At 49.2% G+C, this 19,399-nt stretch overlaps 1 protein-coding gene across 15 annotated transcripts in view; it reads right to left on the minus strand.

Moving 5' to 3' along the window:
* ptprt (protein tyrosine phosphatase receptor type T) overlaps window positions 1–19,399 on the minus strand; it is a 120,926-nt gene that overhangs the window by 69,274 nt on the left and 32,253 nt on the right. For all 15 annotated transcript variants that reach the window (XM_061784113.1, XM_061784112.1, XM_061784124.1 and 12 more), the window contains exons 8-11: window positions 17,497–17,790; window positions 12,296–12,411; window positions 11,991–12,171; window positions 10,127–10,236 (exon numbers count right to left, since the gene is read on the minus strand). In XM_061784113.1, coding sequence (XP_061640097.1) covers window positions 10,127–10,236; window positions 11,991–12,171; window positions 12,296–12,411; window positions 17,497–17,790 — 701 coding nt within the window. The remainder of the gene's footprint in view (window positions 1–10,126; window positions 10,237–11,990; window positions 12,172–12,295; window positions 12,412–17,496; window positions 17,791–19,399) is intronic.

Below are 19,399 nucleotides of genomic sequence, written 5' to 3' on the forward strand. Positions count from 1 at the left end.
CGCCCCTCTCTTCACCCGAGTGTGACACGACCTCGAACGGCGACCTAGGGTGTCCCGGTGCCAAGCGCGCGTGTGGACACCCTTGTGCTTGAACACGGTGTTCGTTATGGACAATCCGTGACGAGCGCAGAAGTCCAATAACAGAACACCGCTCGGGTTCTGATCGGGGGGGACGTCCACCCAAAGTAAAGGCGCCGACCCGGGGGGCAATAAGTATACCCGCACCTGCTCGGCGCCTCTCACCGTGGGCAACTCCAGAGTGGAAGAGCCAGCTTCTGTAGCCGGGGATCGGATCGCCAAGGTCCCTGCCTTCGGCCACCGTCCAGCTCGCACTGCACCCGACCCCTATGGCCCCTCCCACAGGTGGTGTGCCATGGGTGCAGGCCCAACCACCAGGCGCTCGCCTTCCAGCCCGCCTCCAGGGTGAAGGAAGTTGTGCGTCTAGTTGCGCCTGTGTCTCTTTCCATGATATTTAAATTACTTTTGCGGAGGAAGTTGGGCGTCTAAATGCGCCTGTGTCTCTTTCCTTGATTTTTCAATGACTATTGTGGTAGTTGTGCGTCGATTTGCGCGTCGATTTGCGCTGGTCTTCTGAATTTTTCAATGACTTTGAGTGTGCGTCTAGTTGCCTTGAATTTTTCAATGACTTTTGCGAAGGAAGTTGTGCGTCTAAATGCGCCTGTGTCTCTTTCCTTGATTTTTCAATGACTATTGTGGTAGTTGTGTGTCTATTTGCGCGTCGATTTTCGCCTGTGTCTCTTTCCTTGAATTTTTCAATGACTTTTGTGGAAGTTGTGCGTCTAGTTGCGCCTGTGTCTCTTTGCTTGATTTTTCAATGACTTTTGCGAAGGAAGTTGTGCGTCTAAATGCGCCTGTGTCTCTTTCCTTGATTTTTCAATGACTATTGTGGTAGTTGTGCGTCGATTTGCGCCTGTGTCTCTTTCCTTGAATTTGAAATGACTTTTGCGGAAGTTGTGCGTCCCTTTGCGCCTGTGTCTCTTTCCTTGCCTTTCAAGTCCCGTTATGCAGCGAGTCGCCGCGTGGCCGCACGCTAACCCTCCCCTCTCGAAGTCCTGACCTGCCTGTGGTGAGTTCATGGAGGGGAAATAATGAAGTATTGACATTTATGAGCACGTGCTAGTTGTCTTTTTAATAAGCTGTCCGAGCCAGCGTCGTTTCCTATGATCTACTGTCCGTCATTATTGAGCCTAATGACGACAAAGGCGACGGCGCTCGGACCCCTCGAAATCGAAGCTATTGCTCAGTGTGATGTGTGTGTGTGTGTGTGTGCGTGGAATAAACAATGTTTACGAGGCTGTGCCGCGGGATGCGTATACAGCGGCAGCAGCAACCTTATTTCACTGGGCTTTTATTTCATTTTCCATCTTTTATGCTCGCCGGTGTTTGTTTTGATGAGGAAAAACACAGCAACTCGCACCGCGCGCTTTTGCTCGTCGTGTTGTTTCCTCGAGAGCAATTGATCTTTTTTACTGTGTACTTTTTTTTTTTTAAATGAATATACATCTGCTGTTAGCAGAGGCGCCCATCATCAGAATCCAATAAAATATGGAACAAGGCAGCGTATGCACGCTTGACTAAATCAGCCCGACCTGCTCCTCCCCCGCTATTGATTACGAATGAGAATGCGAAGAACGAAAACTCAGCCGTAACGTGATCTTCTTTGGCCAAACGTATCGTTTGGCGTACTTGTTTTTCTTACTTTGTGAGTTTTTGAAGCCTCTACCGCAGTATCTTCGTTTTTCTTGAAAAGCCACGTTTGTGTCACGTGGTACGGCGTCCCATTCATCTGCCGTGTAACTGGCTTGCGACTGTCATGTAACTGATGTGTAACTACCCCCTAATGGTTAATTACCCGCCGCCCATCCGTCACGTACTGCCATTCACAGCAAATGCCGTCTAAGTGCCCCCAATCTGTCATTGATCAGCCACGCACGCAGCTTTCACCGAACTGACGTGAACCTGTCACGCAACTGACACCCAGCTGCCGCGTATCCGTTCTGCAACTGGCACGTAATCGCGACGCAACTGCCACGTCACTGCCACCCCCGCGCCACGTAAACGCAATCAGACTGCCGTGTAACTGGCATGTTCTTGTCGTGTATCATTATTTGCCACATATACAAAGAGAAAGTCACATACGCAAATTGATTTGGGAATGTTTGATTTTGTTTTGTGCGGAAGGAACAATAAAGGCTTCAGTGTGAAATTATTATTTCATAGTTCTGCTTTACAAAATCAGAAGTAATAAGCCGCTATGAGCAAAAGAGAAAAAAAGCAAAAAAGGCCTTGTTAGCAAATTGACGGCGTGCAGCCGAGCTGGCAGGAAGGAAGCCTCGGTGGGCTCGCTGGGCAGCGTCCCTCCGGCGCGACGCCCACGCTTCGCAGCTAAATTGGTGGCGAAACACCGCCTCCTCGGTCCTGCAGTTGCGTAACGCCGCGCCAAAAGAAAAACAAAAACAAAAAGGAAAGGGTTTGATAATACGCCTCGCGACGCGTGATGCCGCCACCGAAGCGGACAAATGACAAATGTGTGCTCAACACGCTTATGCCGGTTGTTTTATTTGCACTAGCCTGAATGCTAACGTCAAATCAATCGATACTTGGATCAATTTATCATGGATTGATTGTTGTTAAAGTCTTCTCCAAATGACCGTATCTGCCAAATAGCCATCGTGTGACTGCCGAGTGTCTGTTTTTAACCACGTGTTTTTCTGACGCGTGCGCCATCCGACCGCCGTCCGGACCGAAGAATGGCATAAAGCAAAGTGAGCGAGAGCGGCCGGCGAACGTAGCCTAGCCGTAGAAGATTTTGGAAACGGTTGCTGTGGCTCAGATAAGCAAAACGCAAGAGAGCGGCGCAGAGACAGCGAGCGCTCGAGTAAAGCTCCTGAAACGCCGGGAGCAGCCGGGACGCTAATCTCCGCGTCATCCGCCGGTCGGATCGGCAGAGGCGGGCCGCCGGGGTTTCTGGGAAAGCTGATCCAAATGATGATCTAGTGATGATGCTTTTGATTTTTCCAATGGCAAGTGGACTTCTCAGAGCCCCAATTGGCTATTGAACAGTGTCTGTCTACATGACGTCCGTTTGTTCGGCTACAAGTACCGACCATCTAGCCGTCGTACCGCACATCTGCCATGTAATCGACGTGTGTCCGTCACGTCGCTGAAATGTCTTTGCCACGCAACTGGCACTCAGCCTCACCTTGGAAATGACACTCATCCGGCGTTTAACCGACATTGTATCGGCACGCGACCGTCATTTGTCTGCCGTGCGACTCACGCGTGAACGACATTTAACCGACATGTAACTGCCATTTGCCTGATGTGCGACTGTCATGTGACCGACCCGCGCCTGACATTTCCCTGCCATTTATCCACCCGGAGCTATTTAAGCCGCGTCGCCTTCGTGACGTCCGATTGGCCGGGCTGATTCGGGAAGGTCCGTCCGGGCGCTCCTGATGAATGAGCGCACAGTGGCTAATTGCCTGCGGCGGAATGGAGACGGATGCGTTGGTACGGCACCGACGCGCCCTTAATGGTACTTAAAGAGCAGCCGTTCGGCGACGCACACGCCGGTGCGAAGGTCTTCATCGGGGCCATTAAAGTGTCTTGCTCAAGGACACTTAGACACGGTCTCCGAGGGAGCGCCGTTGAAGATCCTCCTTCAAGCGTGTTCGTGAGCCGCTCCGGTGCACAGTTCCCTTCTTCTCTCAGAGCCCACACCAGCGCGATACTCGTTTTATTCTTTTTTACTAGTCTGTGACATTTACATGCGATAGAACACGGTCAGCATCTTTTGTGCAATTGCCTGTTGGAACGAGAGCTGGAATAGAACCGTTCGTTCCGTTACGCTTCTGGAAATGTCTTCTTTTAATTAGATTGTAATGAGAATTTAGCATCGCGCGCTGCGACGTGCGGCCGGGCAATTCATGTCTTACGCGTGGGAAATACGGGATCTCACGCACCCGTGGGGACTCTTCGGACCCCGGAGCCAGTTGGACCGAGCAACAAGAAATCTGGTCGGCGTTCGTATTATGCGCCGACCTACAAAAAAGCCTCAAGGCGTCATGCCCCAAAACACACAGAAAGTCTGCCATCTCGGTTTGAAAGCCACAATTTGGCTATTTGCAGGGGTCCTTTCAATTGTTTGGAAAATTCAGCCCCAAAAGCCAGTTTGACATAGAAACATGACATTTGGCAGAAGAAAAGTCGGAAGGAGCCACAGGACATCTGCCATTTTACTGTCTCTTCCAGGGGCCCTTGGCGCCATTGTGTCCGATTGCTAGCAAATCTCACGCACGTCCACTAGACCGACGGAGCGTTTTGGTCATCAGGCGTGGGCAGAGCGTGGCGGCAACGTTTGATGAATCTTGGGAATTCTTTGGGAAATTCAGCCCCTGAAGCCAGAAGCGTTTCGCAAACCGTGAAATTGAAGGTGTTGACAAGCCGTGCCCAAAGGTGAACGGCAAGTCTGCCAGTTTGGTTCAAAGCCACTACTTTAGGAGGATCTTGGCCATTTCCAGAGGTCCTTCAAAGACAAACTCCTCCTCGGGATTTTGTCCGATCACTTTCAAATTCGAAGCACGTCTTCGAGACAGATGGACGACGGACTCATTGTAAAACATTTGTGCCTTCGCCATTGAGCGTGGGAAGAGAATGGCGACACGTTTTGAACGTTCTGGAAATTCAGTTGGACTTTGCAATCGTGAGGCGTCGATATTGTACGTCTAAAAACGATACTATGACACCCGATAGCACTTTACGACCGCGTCCCCTCTGACCGTGTGGCAGATGGCGATCGGCCAAAGTGTGCTTTCTTCCAGCTCTTTCAAACAAAAGATCCAGCGTAACTTAGCAACATGCAATTTGGTAGGCGGGTCTGTAATCAGGAGACCGACCGACTTGGAGTCTCTCGAGAATCCAAGCACACAAGACACAGGAAGTCTGCCATGTCGGATCAATTTAAGAGTCATTTTGCCATTTGTGTTCGCTTGACTAAACGCGTCGTGCGCGACAAACGTGCCGTTCTGTCGAGATTCATCGGCGCCCCCTGCTGCCAGAAACGTGAACGTGCTGGAGCGGAGGGCTCATTCCCTTTTTCTTTTTTTTTGTTTTCTCCTTCCTGCCGCTTTGCCACGTTCGGAATTGCGGCGGTGCAGAAACCCGAACCATGTTCCAGCCCGGGTTCCGCGACGAATACGCCAGACGGGCCCGGACGGAGGCGCCGCCGAGAGTCGACGCACGTGTAAGCGATAGCGCGCCGTTGCCCCTGAAGGCCAAAACGGGCGGCGTGACCGACAAAACGAGGTCAGCGGCTCGAGCGCTCGAAAGCCTCGCGAAATCCAATCCGTCGCTGACAATGGACCGACGCAATAAGGAAGGAAGGAAGGAAGGAAGGAAGGAAGGACCATTTCCTATCCCGGGAAATCGGATACCTTGAAGAGGACGCGGCCTTCGATTGTGTTCTCTAACAAACATTATCGAGATTTCTTGCATTCATTTTGGCCTTTTGGCTTTTTTTCTTCAATGAATTCATCTTACTCAAGAATTGGTTACTTGATTGGAATAATATCACAATAAACATGAGTTAACTGAAAAGATGTACATGATTATGTGTGCTTGTACTCTATTTTGTCATTTTGAATTTGTACTAAATTGCTTCATCAAAATAATATTTTATTTATTCATTTCAATAAGAGGTTAACTGAGTGAATATAAATGTTAACATAAAACATCAGTCAAACCCCAAAAAGTGTACGGAATTAAGGATGTGTGCACTATCGAGCCGTAATATTTGTTGCGTTCATTTTGCGTTTTTTTTTTTTTTTTTTTTTTTTTAATCGGTGGGTGATTTAAAATGTTTTTTTAAATTCATTGATCTTGTTCAATAATTGGTTAATTGATTTCTTGTAAATAATAACATACAAATACATTTATGTAATAAATCATAATAATATATTAATTATTATTCAATTATACATTTAAATCATACATTGAAATGTTTTTAATTGTTGAATAATGGTTTGATTGATTTCTAAAAATAAAAACATGGGGCCGCTTCGCTCCTTCAGGGCCCGGACGATTGGCGGATTGACGGAACCGTGAATTCTGCTCTTTTCCAGCAAATGTTCGGCGACCTCGAGCCGCAGCGCACTTGGGTTCTGCAGCAACGTAACGATCCAAAACACACCAGCAAGTCCGCTTCTGAAGGACTTAAAAACCAAACAAAAAATGAAGGATTTGAAGCGGCATAGTCAAAAGTCCTTTGGACTATGAATCCGACTGAATTGCGGTGGAAAAGCCTCCAGTGTTGCTGAATTCAAAGAATTGTACAAGGAGGAGTGGGCCTCTCCTTTGCTCGCTCTTTGTTGTTGCTTTTTCTTTGCGCACTACGAGCGGCGGGCCCCGACCCGCTCTTATTTGGGGAGGGGGCGCCCGCGACAAATCAAGAGCACAAAGGGCAAATCAAAGCGGCACGCGTCACATCAAGCTAATTGAAGCCACGCGACTTTCGTCCCGCCGATCCGCGTCGGATCCCGGAATAACGGCGGCGGGGCGGGTATCGGAGTCGTCGCGCTGAGATCGAAATCGCGATTGAGAAAGTCGTGACGCCATGTGCCAATGTCGGATGCTAAAATGGAGTCCAAAGTGGGCCGCGACTCAAGAGGCTTCAACCCCTTGGGAAGCGGACGGCGGGAGAAACGCCTTCCAAATCCAAACATCATTTTCATATCATTGCATCAATAATGTCTCCAACCGATTCATTTGACTGATATGAGGATTGGAATTTTGTTGCCATTTAAATGGTGACAATCGTCTCAAAGAAAGCATTGTAATTATTATATTATATTATATTAAGCAATAGGAGAAAAATCCAAAATGTATTCCAAAATGAAATTATCATCTCCAGAAAACATTTTGCAAATCACGAAACGGTCAAAACGTGTTGGAAAATATTTCTCGTCTTCCAAACAATGACGACCTTTTGACGGATATCAAGCGCCAATCATTCCAATCTTCCTCTTTTTGAAGCTCACATTTGCGTGGCCTCGGGCCTGCTTTTTGTGGGCAAATCTCGCTTTCGCACGGCAAACAGGACTATAACGAACTGTGAATATTTGCCCTTTTGCGAGTGCGGGCGACTCGACCCGCCGCCCTTCAAACTCTCATCTCCGCCGTCTTTCATGTGCGGACCCCCATTAGACCCCCGACACACTCGCTTTAATCCCGTAATTAGCCCTAATTATCTGAACACGCAGAAAAGAGGCGACGGATTTGCATTCAGGTGGAGATCGTGTCTCTCCCCACGCGAGCCCAAATATTGCTTTTTCCTGACGAAATCTTGTTGAGCAAAGTATCGTGACAACTCCACGTGGCTTTTTGTGAGCAAATGAGACTTTTTACTGGCAAAATGCTGCATTTCAATGATTTCTGATTTTAAAGGCAACATTTAGTATGGAAAGTCCAAATATAATGCAGAAGGTTACAAAAGTTGACAAATTGCACACACACGCACAATTGCCTTTTGGAAGCAAATAGTGTTTTCATGCAAACATTTGAAGGCATTTGATCCTGGGGGAAATGTGTCCATTTTCTTCAATATTTCATCCTATTTATTTATGATTCTATAATATTCGGGCATTTTGGGTCATCAACTTCGGCATTGTTGTGCACAAATGAGCATTTTTTGGGGGTGAGAAAAAGCACGAAATCAAGTGTGTGAAATTGAATGGCAAAATACTGCATACATATTTTAGTAACAAAACACACTTTTGGGGAGCATTTTTTGTAAAGGCATTTTTTTTTTGCCGTCAAAGAAGACTTTCTATAAGACGGAGAATTCTCAAACAATCACGTCATCAAGGCTACTCGAGTTACGCAGGAGCTCCGATATTTCCGTGTTGCACGTTGGTCACGTCGCATGCCGCATAACGCACATTGCCGTTTTTGTGGCAAAAGCATATTTCCGCCGCCTCGAGAAGCCTTTTTGTGAGCAAATCTGGTGTTGGAATGGCAAAATATTTCTTTTTCCCGGCCAAATAGACTGGGGGAAAAAAAACGACAAGAAATGTTGTCCCTAAATGAATGGAAAAAAATATGCCAATGGAACTTGGAATTCTTAATGTAAGCTCTTTTATCTTGGGATTTTGGTCTTGGTGAAAATGTAGAGAAAAAGTCACGAGAAAGGTGATCAATTCAAAAGCTTTTGGACTTTTATCTGCAAACTTTGTGGCTAAATAAAACCTATTGCGCACCAATGCTGCTCTTTTGTGGCGCACTAGAAACGAAATCCAGTCATTAGCTGCAATTATCTCAGCGCATTCAAGAGAGCCGATGGATTTGCATTCCCTCTTCTTCTTTTTACGCTGGCTTATCTCTCCTCACCGTTCTCCACCTGCACTCTTCTACCATCCGCCCCCCCCCCCCGGCCCCCCCGGGCCCCCCCGGCCCATTGTCCGATGGTCCTCAAAAGCGGTGAGCGGCGGGTTAAAAGGAGCGCACACGACAGACAACAGAAGCCTTCAGATGTAGCAGATGATGCCTTTAATCCCACAATAGGCGCAATTATCCTCATTATCTCTAATGGGGAGCATTGTGCCCGGGGGGGGGCGACGGCGACCATTCAAAGGCGATTCAAAGGCGCAGAAAACGAGTTGGCGGGAGAAAAAAAAAAAAAAAAAAAAAGGGCCAAAATCCTGCAAAAGATGCGAGGGGGGGGGGACGTCGCGCAAACTTTGGGCGGACGTCGCTACCCACCCGCCTGGCGACGTACTGCGTCGTTAACTCAACGCACACGACTATCGTAGCGACCTTCGACCCGCCCAACCGTCGCGACCTAATTCTCGAGTCGCTTACATAACTGTACGTGTATGCGTAGTTTTGATGTGCTCGGCCACGCCGCCGTTGTACTGCCGCTCGCCGTCATTCACGAAACGCTCCAAAGGAGACAGAAACCCTCCTCATTTCCCCCCCCGATCATTTCTTTGTCATGTTCGCCACAAAGAAGAATTCAAGAATTCAACACTCGGCGGAAGGTGCGCGCAAGACGCGCCTGTCAGACGCTTTCCCGCGCCGATGTGACAGCGATGACGATATCGGTCGAATATTCGCGTTCCGTACTTTTGCGGTGCGGTCCTGCTGACTTTCCCGTTGCCGCGACAACCGTCTGCGTGTAAAACTAGTCAAGCATCGGATGTTAACGAGTACAATTTGATGATGTCGCTCGTACTAGTAGTTGACAATGAGTGCACTTAATTGTATCATGTGGTACTACGGCGCCTACGTTGTAGATATCCAGCTTAAGGTCTGTGGACTAGTACGCTCTTTTTAGCCTCACTAGCAGGACAATTCAGTGCATTAGTAGACAGCTGTGCACTGTACTAGTAAAGCACTAGGTGTCACTGAAAAACTAGAAGTAACGTGTAGTATTACTCGTAAAGCACTAGATGCCACTAGGAGTACTAATAGTTGTTCACTACTACACAGCTTTGAAGTGAACTCGTAGAATGTTTTGATGTCACGAGCAGTGCTAGTAGCATGCAATTGTCAACTAGCGTCGATAGGCTCCAGCGGCCCGCGACCCTAGTGAGGATAAGCGGTAGAGAAAATGGATGGATGGGTGGATGGAGTTAGTAGTTTTGTAGTACAAGTATATCAACGTTGGAGCTATCCAGACGATGGTCCGTGTAGTGTACTAGTACGCTCTTTGTCCTCACTTGTAAGACAATTCAGTGCATTAGTCGACAACTGCGCACTGCTAGTACTACTACCGAAGCGCTAGATGATAATGATGATGTCACTAGTAGTACTGGTAGCACACAGTTGTCCACTAGTGCAGTTATGCTTTACTAGTAACACGCAGTTGTCCTACTAGTGTGCAGAAATGACAAACCCGTTGGAGGAAGGCGCTACGAGTTGCGTCTGCCCTCAACATCGCTTTCTTGCGAGAAATAAAAGAGCACATTTTTCTCCCGTTTTCATTCAATTTTGAAACGTTTGTCGCCCGACGTTTCGTTTCCGTGTCGGCCAGACGAGCCCGTCCGCCCGCACTTTCGTTGGCGCGCGCGCGCGCGGCATCGACTTTTTCGTCTCGCGTGGCACCGACCTCGTACTGGGTGATGACCCCGTTGGTCTCGTTGGGCGCTTTCCACTGCAGGAAGATCTTGTCGTCGTACGGCGTGTTGCGGAGGGACTCCGTGGGCACCGAGCCGGGCACTGCACGCACAAAGACACACAAAAGCGGCGTTACAGTCTGCCGAGCAACACGCGTGTTTCTCCGTCGTTGTCGTTGGGGGCGGAACCCCGGCAAGGGCGAGCACGCCACTTTGCCCCGACCGTCCATGACCGTCTCTGCCCGCCGACCGTACTCGACCTCCTGACCTTCCGACATCCTTCCTACCGTCCTTTCTTCCTATTTCCTACTTTTCCTACAAATTTACTGTTGATTTCTAACATGCATAAAGTCAAAGAACCAACATGTCGTTATTGGCGAACAAACAACAACAAACAAACAAAACGATCACCGACGCAAACGACAAAGAGAGAAGAAAACCTCGACCTCCCGAGCGGCCGCCGTAGCGACTTATTAAGCCGCCAAGCAAAGCGAAAGGATGCCGAGTTGACGATTTTTTTTTTTGGGAGGGGGGGGGGGGGGGGGGGCAAAGTGAGATGAAATTTGGTGGCAATTTCCAGCTTTTTAAAGGGCGTAACGAGCGCCATCCATCACGCGCGGCGACGGATGTTTTTGCGCGGTCGGACGCATTAGCAAATAGGCCGCGAGGCGCCGCGCCGACAATTTCCATTCGGTAATTAAAACGTGTTGATGAGGCCGCCCGGCAAATGGAATCGGCCGCACAAAGGAACGCAATTAGATGGCGTCCCGTCCCGTTTGCGGCTCATCATTCACAAGCGCGCGTGTGCGCGCGTGGCTCGAAGGGAGTGTGTGTATTTCTGTGTTGAAGGCTGTGTACGCGTGTGTGTGTTCAAGGGTGTAAATGGCGTGCGTGTGCATGTTGGTGCGCGCTTGTGTGCTTGTGTGTGCCTTTAACACACCAACCTAAACTTGATTAACTTTCAGCTCGGCAATCAAGGACCTGCTTGCTTTGTTTTTTTTTTTTTTGGGGGGAATTGTTATCAAGTGGGACTTTTGCGTTGATCCAAATTGTCTTTTTTTGCGGGCGTGAAATCAATTTGCTTTGCTTTTCTTCGCCGGCGCCGCCGTCAGACGCGAATGTCCGGCGATGGCCTTTCGCGCGCTCTTCGGCTCGGAAAATAGGAAAAAAGCATTTTCTTGCGGTCTTCTTCCAACATTTGCCGTTTGAGAGGGAAAAGCGGATCATCATCATCGTCACGAGGCAAAATTTGGGATCGAGCAATTGCAAAGAACGTTCATTTGTTATTCTTTAATAGGTCACGAATGCTAGAATGCCCTTTTTTTCATGAATGCCTCATTCTTGTGAATTGAAGAAATCCAAACTGTTGATCATCCCCAAAATGTGCACATTATGATATTATACGTACATACATGCATATTATACACGTTATATCTCTTTTGTACTTGAATTGCTCTTTAACTGAGCAAAAATCGATTCGATCCAAATACTCGATCGTTCGATCGATTGCCCGTCGGGTACTTGAGAACGAAAATATCGGTTATATATGCGATTGATTGCATTTCCTTTCACGCAAATGGGATTATTCATATTGGGACACGGGCCTGGACAAAAGTCTTGGGACACCTACTCGGACGTAGGAAGTGAAAAGTGAAGTTTGCACGAAAGTATTGGGACACCTTCGGGAAGCCAACACAAGAAAAAATGTGGGATTTCGAACAAAAGTATTAGGACACAAACAGAAGGCAAAATGGACTTGGGCAAAAGTATTGGGACACTTTGAGGAAAGTTGGAGAAAAGGCGGAGTTTGACCAACTCGAAGACGGACGATTGCGCGGCGCGGCGCGGCTCTCTCACCGTCTTCCTCGGTCTGCTCGACGATCTCCTCGCTCTCCTTGCTGCCCTCGGCGTTGGCCAGGACCAGCCGCAGTCTGACGGCGACGGACGGCCGCAGGTCCCTCAGGGTGTAGCGAGAAGACGTCTGGATCAGCTCCTCGGACGCAAACTCCCGCTGGTTGAACACGTACTGGTACTGCACCTGCAGGGGGGGGGTTGGGGGGGGGGGCACGGGGGGGGGGGGGGCACGGTCCACGTTTTCTTAACTTTCCGCCGCCGACGGAAAGTTAAGAAAACGTGGACCGTCAGACAAAAGCGCGGCGTACCGTGAGGTTGTAGCTGTGGCATCGCGTGACGGCGTAGCCGAACGTTTCCCACTGGATGGTCAAGAGTCGCGCCCGCACGTCCACCACGTTGACGTTCTGCGGACCGTGGACGGGATCTGCAGCGGACAGCGACCGGACCGTGAATAGTACTTCGACGATCAGCTCAGGAAATCGCACAGGAATGCGGTAAACGGGCTCTTCCGACACGTCGAGCCGCTCGCTCGGCACGAACACGCAATTGTCGGAACATACGGTAGACCGCACGCTGCTTCGCCAATCCCAGCAGAATCACATCCAAGTCGCGGTCTGCTCGGCTCTGCTCGTTATTTGCCATCCCAGCTCCAATCGGTCACAGTAAAGCGCTTACGCACACGCACGTTTGCACCGCGGTTGCCGAGCATATGTTGCACGCTCCCCCCCGTCGCGCCGCTTTGTCAAGCCGGCTTGCTGCTAATTAGTATCGGCCGGTTAACAACAATGCAAACGGGTCACGGGTCACGCAACGCGCGCACACACACACACACACACACACACACACACACACACAGACACACGCACGCAACAAATGCACTCATTAGCTCCAAGCAATTAGCCGCGTTGCACTAATGGCCGAACAAATGAGTGAAAGCGCTTGTTTTTGTCCACAATTGAAAAGTCTTTGCGGCTAACCAGCAATCAGGTTGTAATTCCATTCCACTCGGGAAATAGACGGAGCCGCCGTCACAATGATGATATTGCTTCAAAAAATAATTCAAATAAAACCAAATTGAAATGCAATTCAGCAGCCAGTCCTTTCAATCATCCACGGACACTTTTGAATGCAACATTCCAAATGGGCAACGTTCCCTTTGGAGATGGTCACAAAAATTCAACTCATATCTGGATATGATTTCATTCTTGAAATTCTTCAAAGTGTCATTTTATTCTCGTTACATTTCATCTTTTTTTTGTCCTGAAAGAAAACAACTAACTTCTCGTTATGATTTAAATTTTTCATTTTTACATTTTTTGGGGGGGTAAATTTGACTCTCATAAGATGACACAGTATTTCTCCAAAACAAATTCTGTTGGCCGTTTGACAAAAGTTGTCGAAATACGAAGAAAGCAGCTCGTGCTTGGAACGAGTTTCGCTTTATATCATTAACAGCGTCAACTGCACAAAGCATTATGCGCTAACGTCATCAATATTCATTCATATCCTATTTCCGGCCTTACCCTGCAAAAGATTCATTTCAAATGAGGGTTTCTATATTTTGGTGTTTTGAAAATGGGTTGATCCCCACGACCACACAAATTCATCCGATGAACGTCAACAGCGTTGCCGCGCTGCGTTCGAGTGTTTGTTTGAACGTGGGATTTAGCGTCCGAGGCAGATTAGGCCGGAGAGAGACGGGATTAGACGCCGATCGAAGCCATCTGACGGGGATTGCGCTGGAAATTCGGGAATATCGGGCGGCGGGGGGTTAAGCGGAGGACGGCAAACTCGGAGATATGGCGAGGCGTGTTTGTGGACCCCCGCCGAGCTTTAAGGAGACCGCAAATCCCGTCACGTAATCTACCGAGCGTCGCCGCCGTCTCAGATAGCGTTCCGGCTTGAGAGCCAAAAAAGATTTGGGAAAACGTTTGGGAGCGAATGCGACGCGCCGGGTCTTCGGACTAACGCGCCCTTTCGGCTCATTTGAACGGCGAAGACCACGGTAAAATCGGAAACTTTGGAATTGAGCATTTTGAATGCTAATCTTTCCGTGGGTGAATTTCTCTCACGCTGAAACTGCCACGCTTTAAATCCGACATTTTTCGGCATTCCCAGTAAAGGCAATCCGGGATTGACGGCGCAAAACATAACGGCAAAGACAAAAGTGCTTAACAGGAAAGACATAAACAGCTTCATAAATGATGCCAAATATTCTTTCAAGCCGCTAACGCAAAATCTGAAACCAAAAAAGGACTCGCTCCCGCCGAGCGGCCCGTTGCGGCGCCATTCCTCAATCCCGCGCGAGACGGAGCCAAATAATCAGATTGGGCGGGATTAGCCGTCCCCAAAACTCAAACGCTCCGCAAAGTCCCTGGGCCGCCATCTTTTAATCCGTAAAGGAGCTAATCTGGCCGGATTATCTGGCCGCTCGCAGCCCGGCGGGAGACCGACCGAAAATTCCGGAAAGGTATCGAGAGAACGAGCGCGCGCGGTTTCGGTCGACATCCGACACGTTCGACATTTAACGGAAGGATGCGTGAAAAAAAAAAAAAGCACTCATTCATTCGTGGACGGAGGGACGGAAGGACGGATGGACAGGTAGATGGAGCTCCTGAGGTGCGTTCACGTACAGGTTGGAAAATTGGAGAAAAGCTCGTTTTGTGTTTGCTTTTTGGGCTCCCTGTTGAGTTGCAACTAAACACCAACAGTTCCACATCACGCGCGCTCACAGGCTTTCCCAAGGTCTCGTTATTTTCTCAGTTTGTCTTTTATCGCCGTCTCGTCGGAGTGCGTCTTTTGTATTCGCGCGACGTCTTTGTAGTTGCGCACACGTGACGTCTGCTTTTGCGGCAAGATAAGGGGCTATGTGGACCCCTCGTGCGTGCGTGCGTGCGTGTGCGCGCGCGTGTGTGTGTGTGTGTGTGTGGTAGCCAACGGGCTGACAGCATGAAAGGCAATAAAGAGCACACAGGTTGGGCTTTAATTGGTACGCTTTCATAATTGGCCCGTCGGGGCAGATTTGTTTCCCGGGCAACGAGCTAGTTTTGCTAAAGTTAGCGTACACGGGGGAGGGTCTGTGATGCCGACAAGAGAAGCGCGACGAGGCGCAAAGGGAAAGTCGCCGCGAGCTCGCCGTTTCCCACTAAAAACTCAAACGGGCAAACAAACAAAAAAAAACGATTGTCGAGAATGTCGGAGAACGCCGAAGAACTTTGCAAATGCTAACCGTTGCGCAACAATCTCGGAGGATTTGGGAAAACGTCGGAAACAATGCGGAATTTTGTACAATGGGGGGAGGTTGGAGAACCCGTGAAAATGTTTGAGGTGCTTGGAATGGAGAACGTTGCAAAATCCTTTCTTCTGTTAGAACACGGCGACGGGCTCGATCCCAGCGTGCGATTTTGGGGGACAAATGGACCTCGTCCTCCTCGCACATTTTTCAGTGAATTCAAACCTTTCCAATTGTCGCTCCACAGTCAAACGTTCCAATTTGGAGCGCTTTCCACACGTTGGCCTCCTCCTCGCGCATTTCTCGGGAACGACAATTCCCAAATTTCGACGCGTTTTCAGCGCCCTGCCACACTTCGAACCCGTTGCGCATGGTTTTCCCCTTTCCACCCAAATTGAAATTCCCACATGAAAGACATTCGCCACCTCCGAGCGCCATCTCTCGCAAACGCAAATCTCAATTCTTTTTCCATCCACTGACATGTATTTGTATTTATTATTTTTGCGTCAAAGCGCCGCAACTCCCCAAAAAGGTTTGCAGCCTGATTTGGAAGGTCGGCTTCCCGTAATCTTCTGACTGACGCGATCGCTATTAGGATGATGATGACATTTGCGGAAAATGGATTCAAAGCGCCTCTCGTCGCTCTTCATTGCTATCGTTACTATTACGAGTTACCATGACGAGTATTGATATGTTTTGCTATATTTCCTGTCTTGTTTCCGCATGGTTTGTCTCCGTGTGCCCTGAATTTGAGATTGACGAGTGCGCGCTCGGTCGCCAGGCTTTTTTGGCTTTTGTTTGTTTTCGTATGTCGCCTTTACGGCACATGGAAACTTCCGCTTTTATGAATCCTTTTGCTTTTTACAGCTTCTTTTTTTTTTTTATGGAACGTTTGAGCGGAGCCGGCGGGTTGAAAATCTTCTGGCCGGCTGGAAAAAGAAGAAGGAAAGAGATTTTCTCCTTTTCTCATTGCGGCCGTCTGTAATTGGCTGAAGAACATTAGCCTAACGAGGCGGCTCGGTAAGTTTTCCCTGACATTTGCCGCCGCCCCCCTCCGGGTCGGCGCCCGGCGGGCGGGCGCGTCGCTCTTCCTTTGTCAGCCAATTAGACGGCGCCTTCGGTGCTCGACCTCCGCGACCTCGGCGTCGACCGGCTCGTTATTGCGCTTTTTACTGCTCGGGATTGTTTCCCGCCTGCCTCGCCGCCTCGTCCGAGCACCGTTTGGATTTTTCTAACAGAATAATCGTGTAGCTTTGAGAAAGTCATCGTTTTCATCGTATTTTGGCGCCAGGAAAAAAGCGGAAATCCGTCAAAAGGTCCCAAATTCAAAAGAACTTTCGAGGAGAAAGTCATACTCTTATGAGCATTTTGACTTTTGAAAAGGTTTTCATTTCGCTAGAATGAATTCTTCTTTTTTTCGTGGCAGAAGAAAATCATCATCGAATGAGAATCAACTGCAACCCATTTATCATAATAAAGTCTTCTTTTGATCCTGATGAATCCTACTTTTAAGAGGAATCGCAATTTTTCAAGTGATAGTTTTTGCAATTTCCAATCATCATCCATCAAGCAATGTTACAAAAAGAAGTCCTAATTGTTGACTGAGTTTGATTTGAATGCAACTTTTCTGGTTCTGTTTTCTGTTGATTTGATCTTGTATCGCGTCCACGTTCAGAATCATGAGGTCATCGCTTACTTTCCGATCATTAACTCATGAAGTCAAAAACAATCCAATCTGAATTGATCGGGACGAAACCTTCGGATGGCCGTAAGATGGCAAAGGAGGCCGCCTCCCACTTCGCCGGCCGCGAGGAGCCAGAAGGTCGCTCGCGAAGCGAACGACGGCGGCCAAACGGCAAACGGAGACGAGGAGGACGAGGGGGACGAGGGGGACGAGGGGGCGCGGCCAGGGCGGCGAGATTGATTTCCTCGGCCTTTTGGATTAATGGCGGCGCGTCCATCACAGAGCGTTCCGGCGTAGGCGGGAAGAGGCGCTCGGTGGCAAAACGGCTACAGGCGACCCCCGTTAATTCCGCTGTTGCAGACCCGCTGCGCAATTCTGCAATATATAGAAAAGAATTGCTTCTTGTACTCTTTCGCTGTCAACATATGGAGCAGCGCGCAAAGCGAGTTTGCAATGACCACCAAAAAGTCTCCAGGACCGATGCCACAAAAGACACGAGAAAGAAGTCGGCCGTGTTGGACATTTGGGCTCGGCGGCACCCAACCGGAGTCCAAAGAAAACGCGGTTTTGAGACCATCGATCACATCACGTGCCTGCGCATTTGGTTCTGGTGACCAGCGGCGGTCCCGGGGGTCCCGTGCCCCCCTCGCCGGGCCTGGACAGCAGCACCTTGATCTCGTACTCCACATCGGGGTCCAGGTGCCACAGCTTGTAGGTGGGCGCGTCCACCACGTGGGTCTCGGCCCAGTTGCCCGAAGTGGTGCGGTACTCCACCTCCTTCAGGACGATGGGCCCGTCGCCGATGATGCTGTTGGCGTTGGGTTTGATCCACAGGTAGGTGGCGCCCACGGCCAGGAGCTCGGGTGGGGCGATGGGGGTGGGCGGGGCTGTGAACGGGAACAAAAACAACATTAGCTGCAAAGGCCCTCTCGGGAAAGCGTCATCGCCTTGTCGTCGTTTATAAAATCGACATTTGCGCTCGTTCTCCTCCTCGTGAATCGGCCGCGTTGGCCCGCTAAGACGCTTTGGAAAACTCACCTGCAGAAACCGGTCGGACTTAGCGACGCGGAATTCGGTACAAATGTTTATCACGAGTCAAGCCGCAAAGTCCGCCGTGTCGGCTTGACGCGCGCGGCACGGCGGCAAAGTCCGATGCCTCCGGGTGGCGCCCTGCGGAATTTCAAACAAATTCCGACCCCAAAGCCAAAATGGCTGAGCAACCTGAAATTTGGTTGGCATGCACATCATGGGTAAAGCCATCAAAAAGTCTCAAGAAGCCACGCCCGAAAAGACACGAGACAACGAGTTTTGACGCTAGCGGCTAGCGTCCTGTGGAATTGCAGCCAGTTGGACTCAACGACATGAAATTTGGGCATGGATGACACGTTTGTCCTCAAAACAGTCTCGAAAAAGAAACAGAAATATTTTGCCATTTTGCAGCGTCGGCCGCTCTTCCGTACGAAGACGCGACCGCGCCGACAAAACGCGTCGCGACGGTTCCCGCTGCCCGAGCTGTCCGTCCGTCAAAGGCCGGGCCGCCGCGGGCTCCGTGCTAAGTGACGCTAATGCGAAGTGAGGTTTGCGCAAAAGTGAGAAGTGGAAGCGCTTGGCTGGAAAGCTCATTTGTCGCTGAAAAGCAGCCTGTCACGTCTAAAAGCTTTTGGCTGCTTTACGACTTCAAATTCAAGCACACAAACATATTTATATATTTATATGCCTCGTTATACTTATATTTAGATTTATACACTGACTGGCTTTATTAACATGCGGGAGAAGGTGCGCTGACCCGAATATTTGGCTTCCCTCAAGGCCGCTTCGGAATATTTATGAATACAATTTACGGACGCGCTCTGCGGGCCCGGCCGGCCGGCCGGCTGTCAATCACTGACACGCGCACGCAAACGCACGCACACTCTCGAAACACAGCGGTGCTTTGAGATACGAGTGACGACTTTTTGGAGATACAAATGCGCTTCGGCAAGATGGCCGCAGCTTCCGTTCGCATTGGTGTCCTTGCAGCGGAAGGACACCATCGGTTGGGGGCGCTAGCGAGCCATTGGGCTGCTTTGCCAACCGCCACTGAAGAAAAACAAAAGCCCGGGACAGTAGATTAGGTACAGCCGTGTTTTGTGCACAGGTGTTCCTTTTTGCAGGTGATTTGGACAACAAATCTGACCGATTAAGCGGCTGGATATAGATAGATATAGATATATATATATCAAATTCTTTTTAGCTTGGAGCACTAAATGTCATTCTTCTTCTTCTTCTTCCTAATTCTTTATATTTAATTTAAAAAGATGTAAATGAAGTAATCCCGTTGAATCGGCTGACGATTTCAATTGGCAAAAAGAGAACGAAAAACGGCAATTGGCAATTTTTGTTTTTCCACACTAACGCATGACAACATGAGACGAAGGCAATGCAAATATTTGAAAAGACACATCAGATGTTTCTCTCAGTTGAACTGTTAAATACTAAAGGACAAAGCATTGCGAC

This window comes from Phyllopteryx taeniolatus, chromosome 9, assembly GCF_024500385.1.
Source record: "Phyllopteryx taeniolatus isolate TA_2022b chromosome 9, UOR_Ptae_1.2, whole genome shotgun sequence".
Taxonomy (NCBI): Eukaryota; Metazoa; Chordata; class Actinopteri; order Syngnathiformes; family Syngnathidae; genus Phyllopteryx; species Phyllopteryx taeniolatus.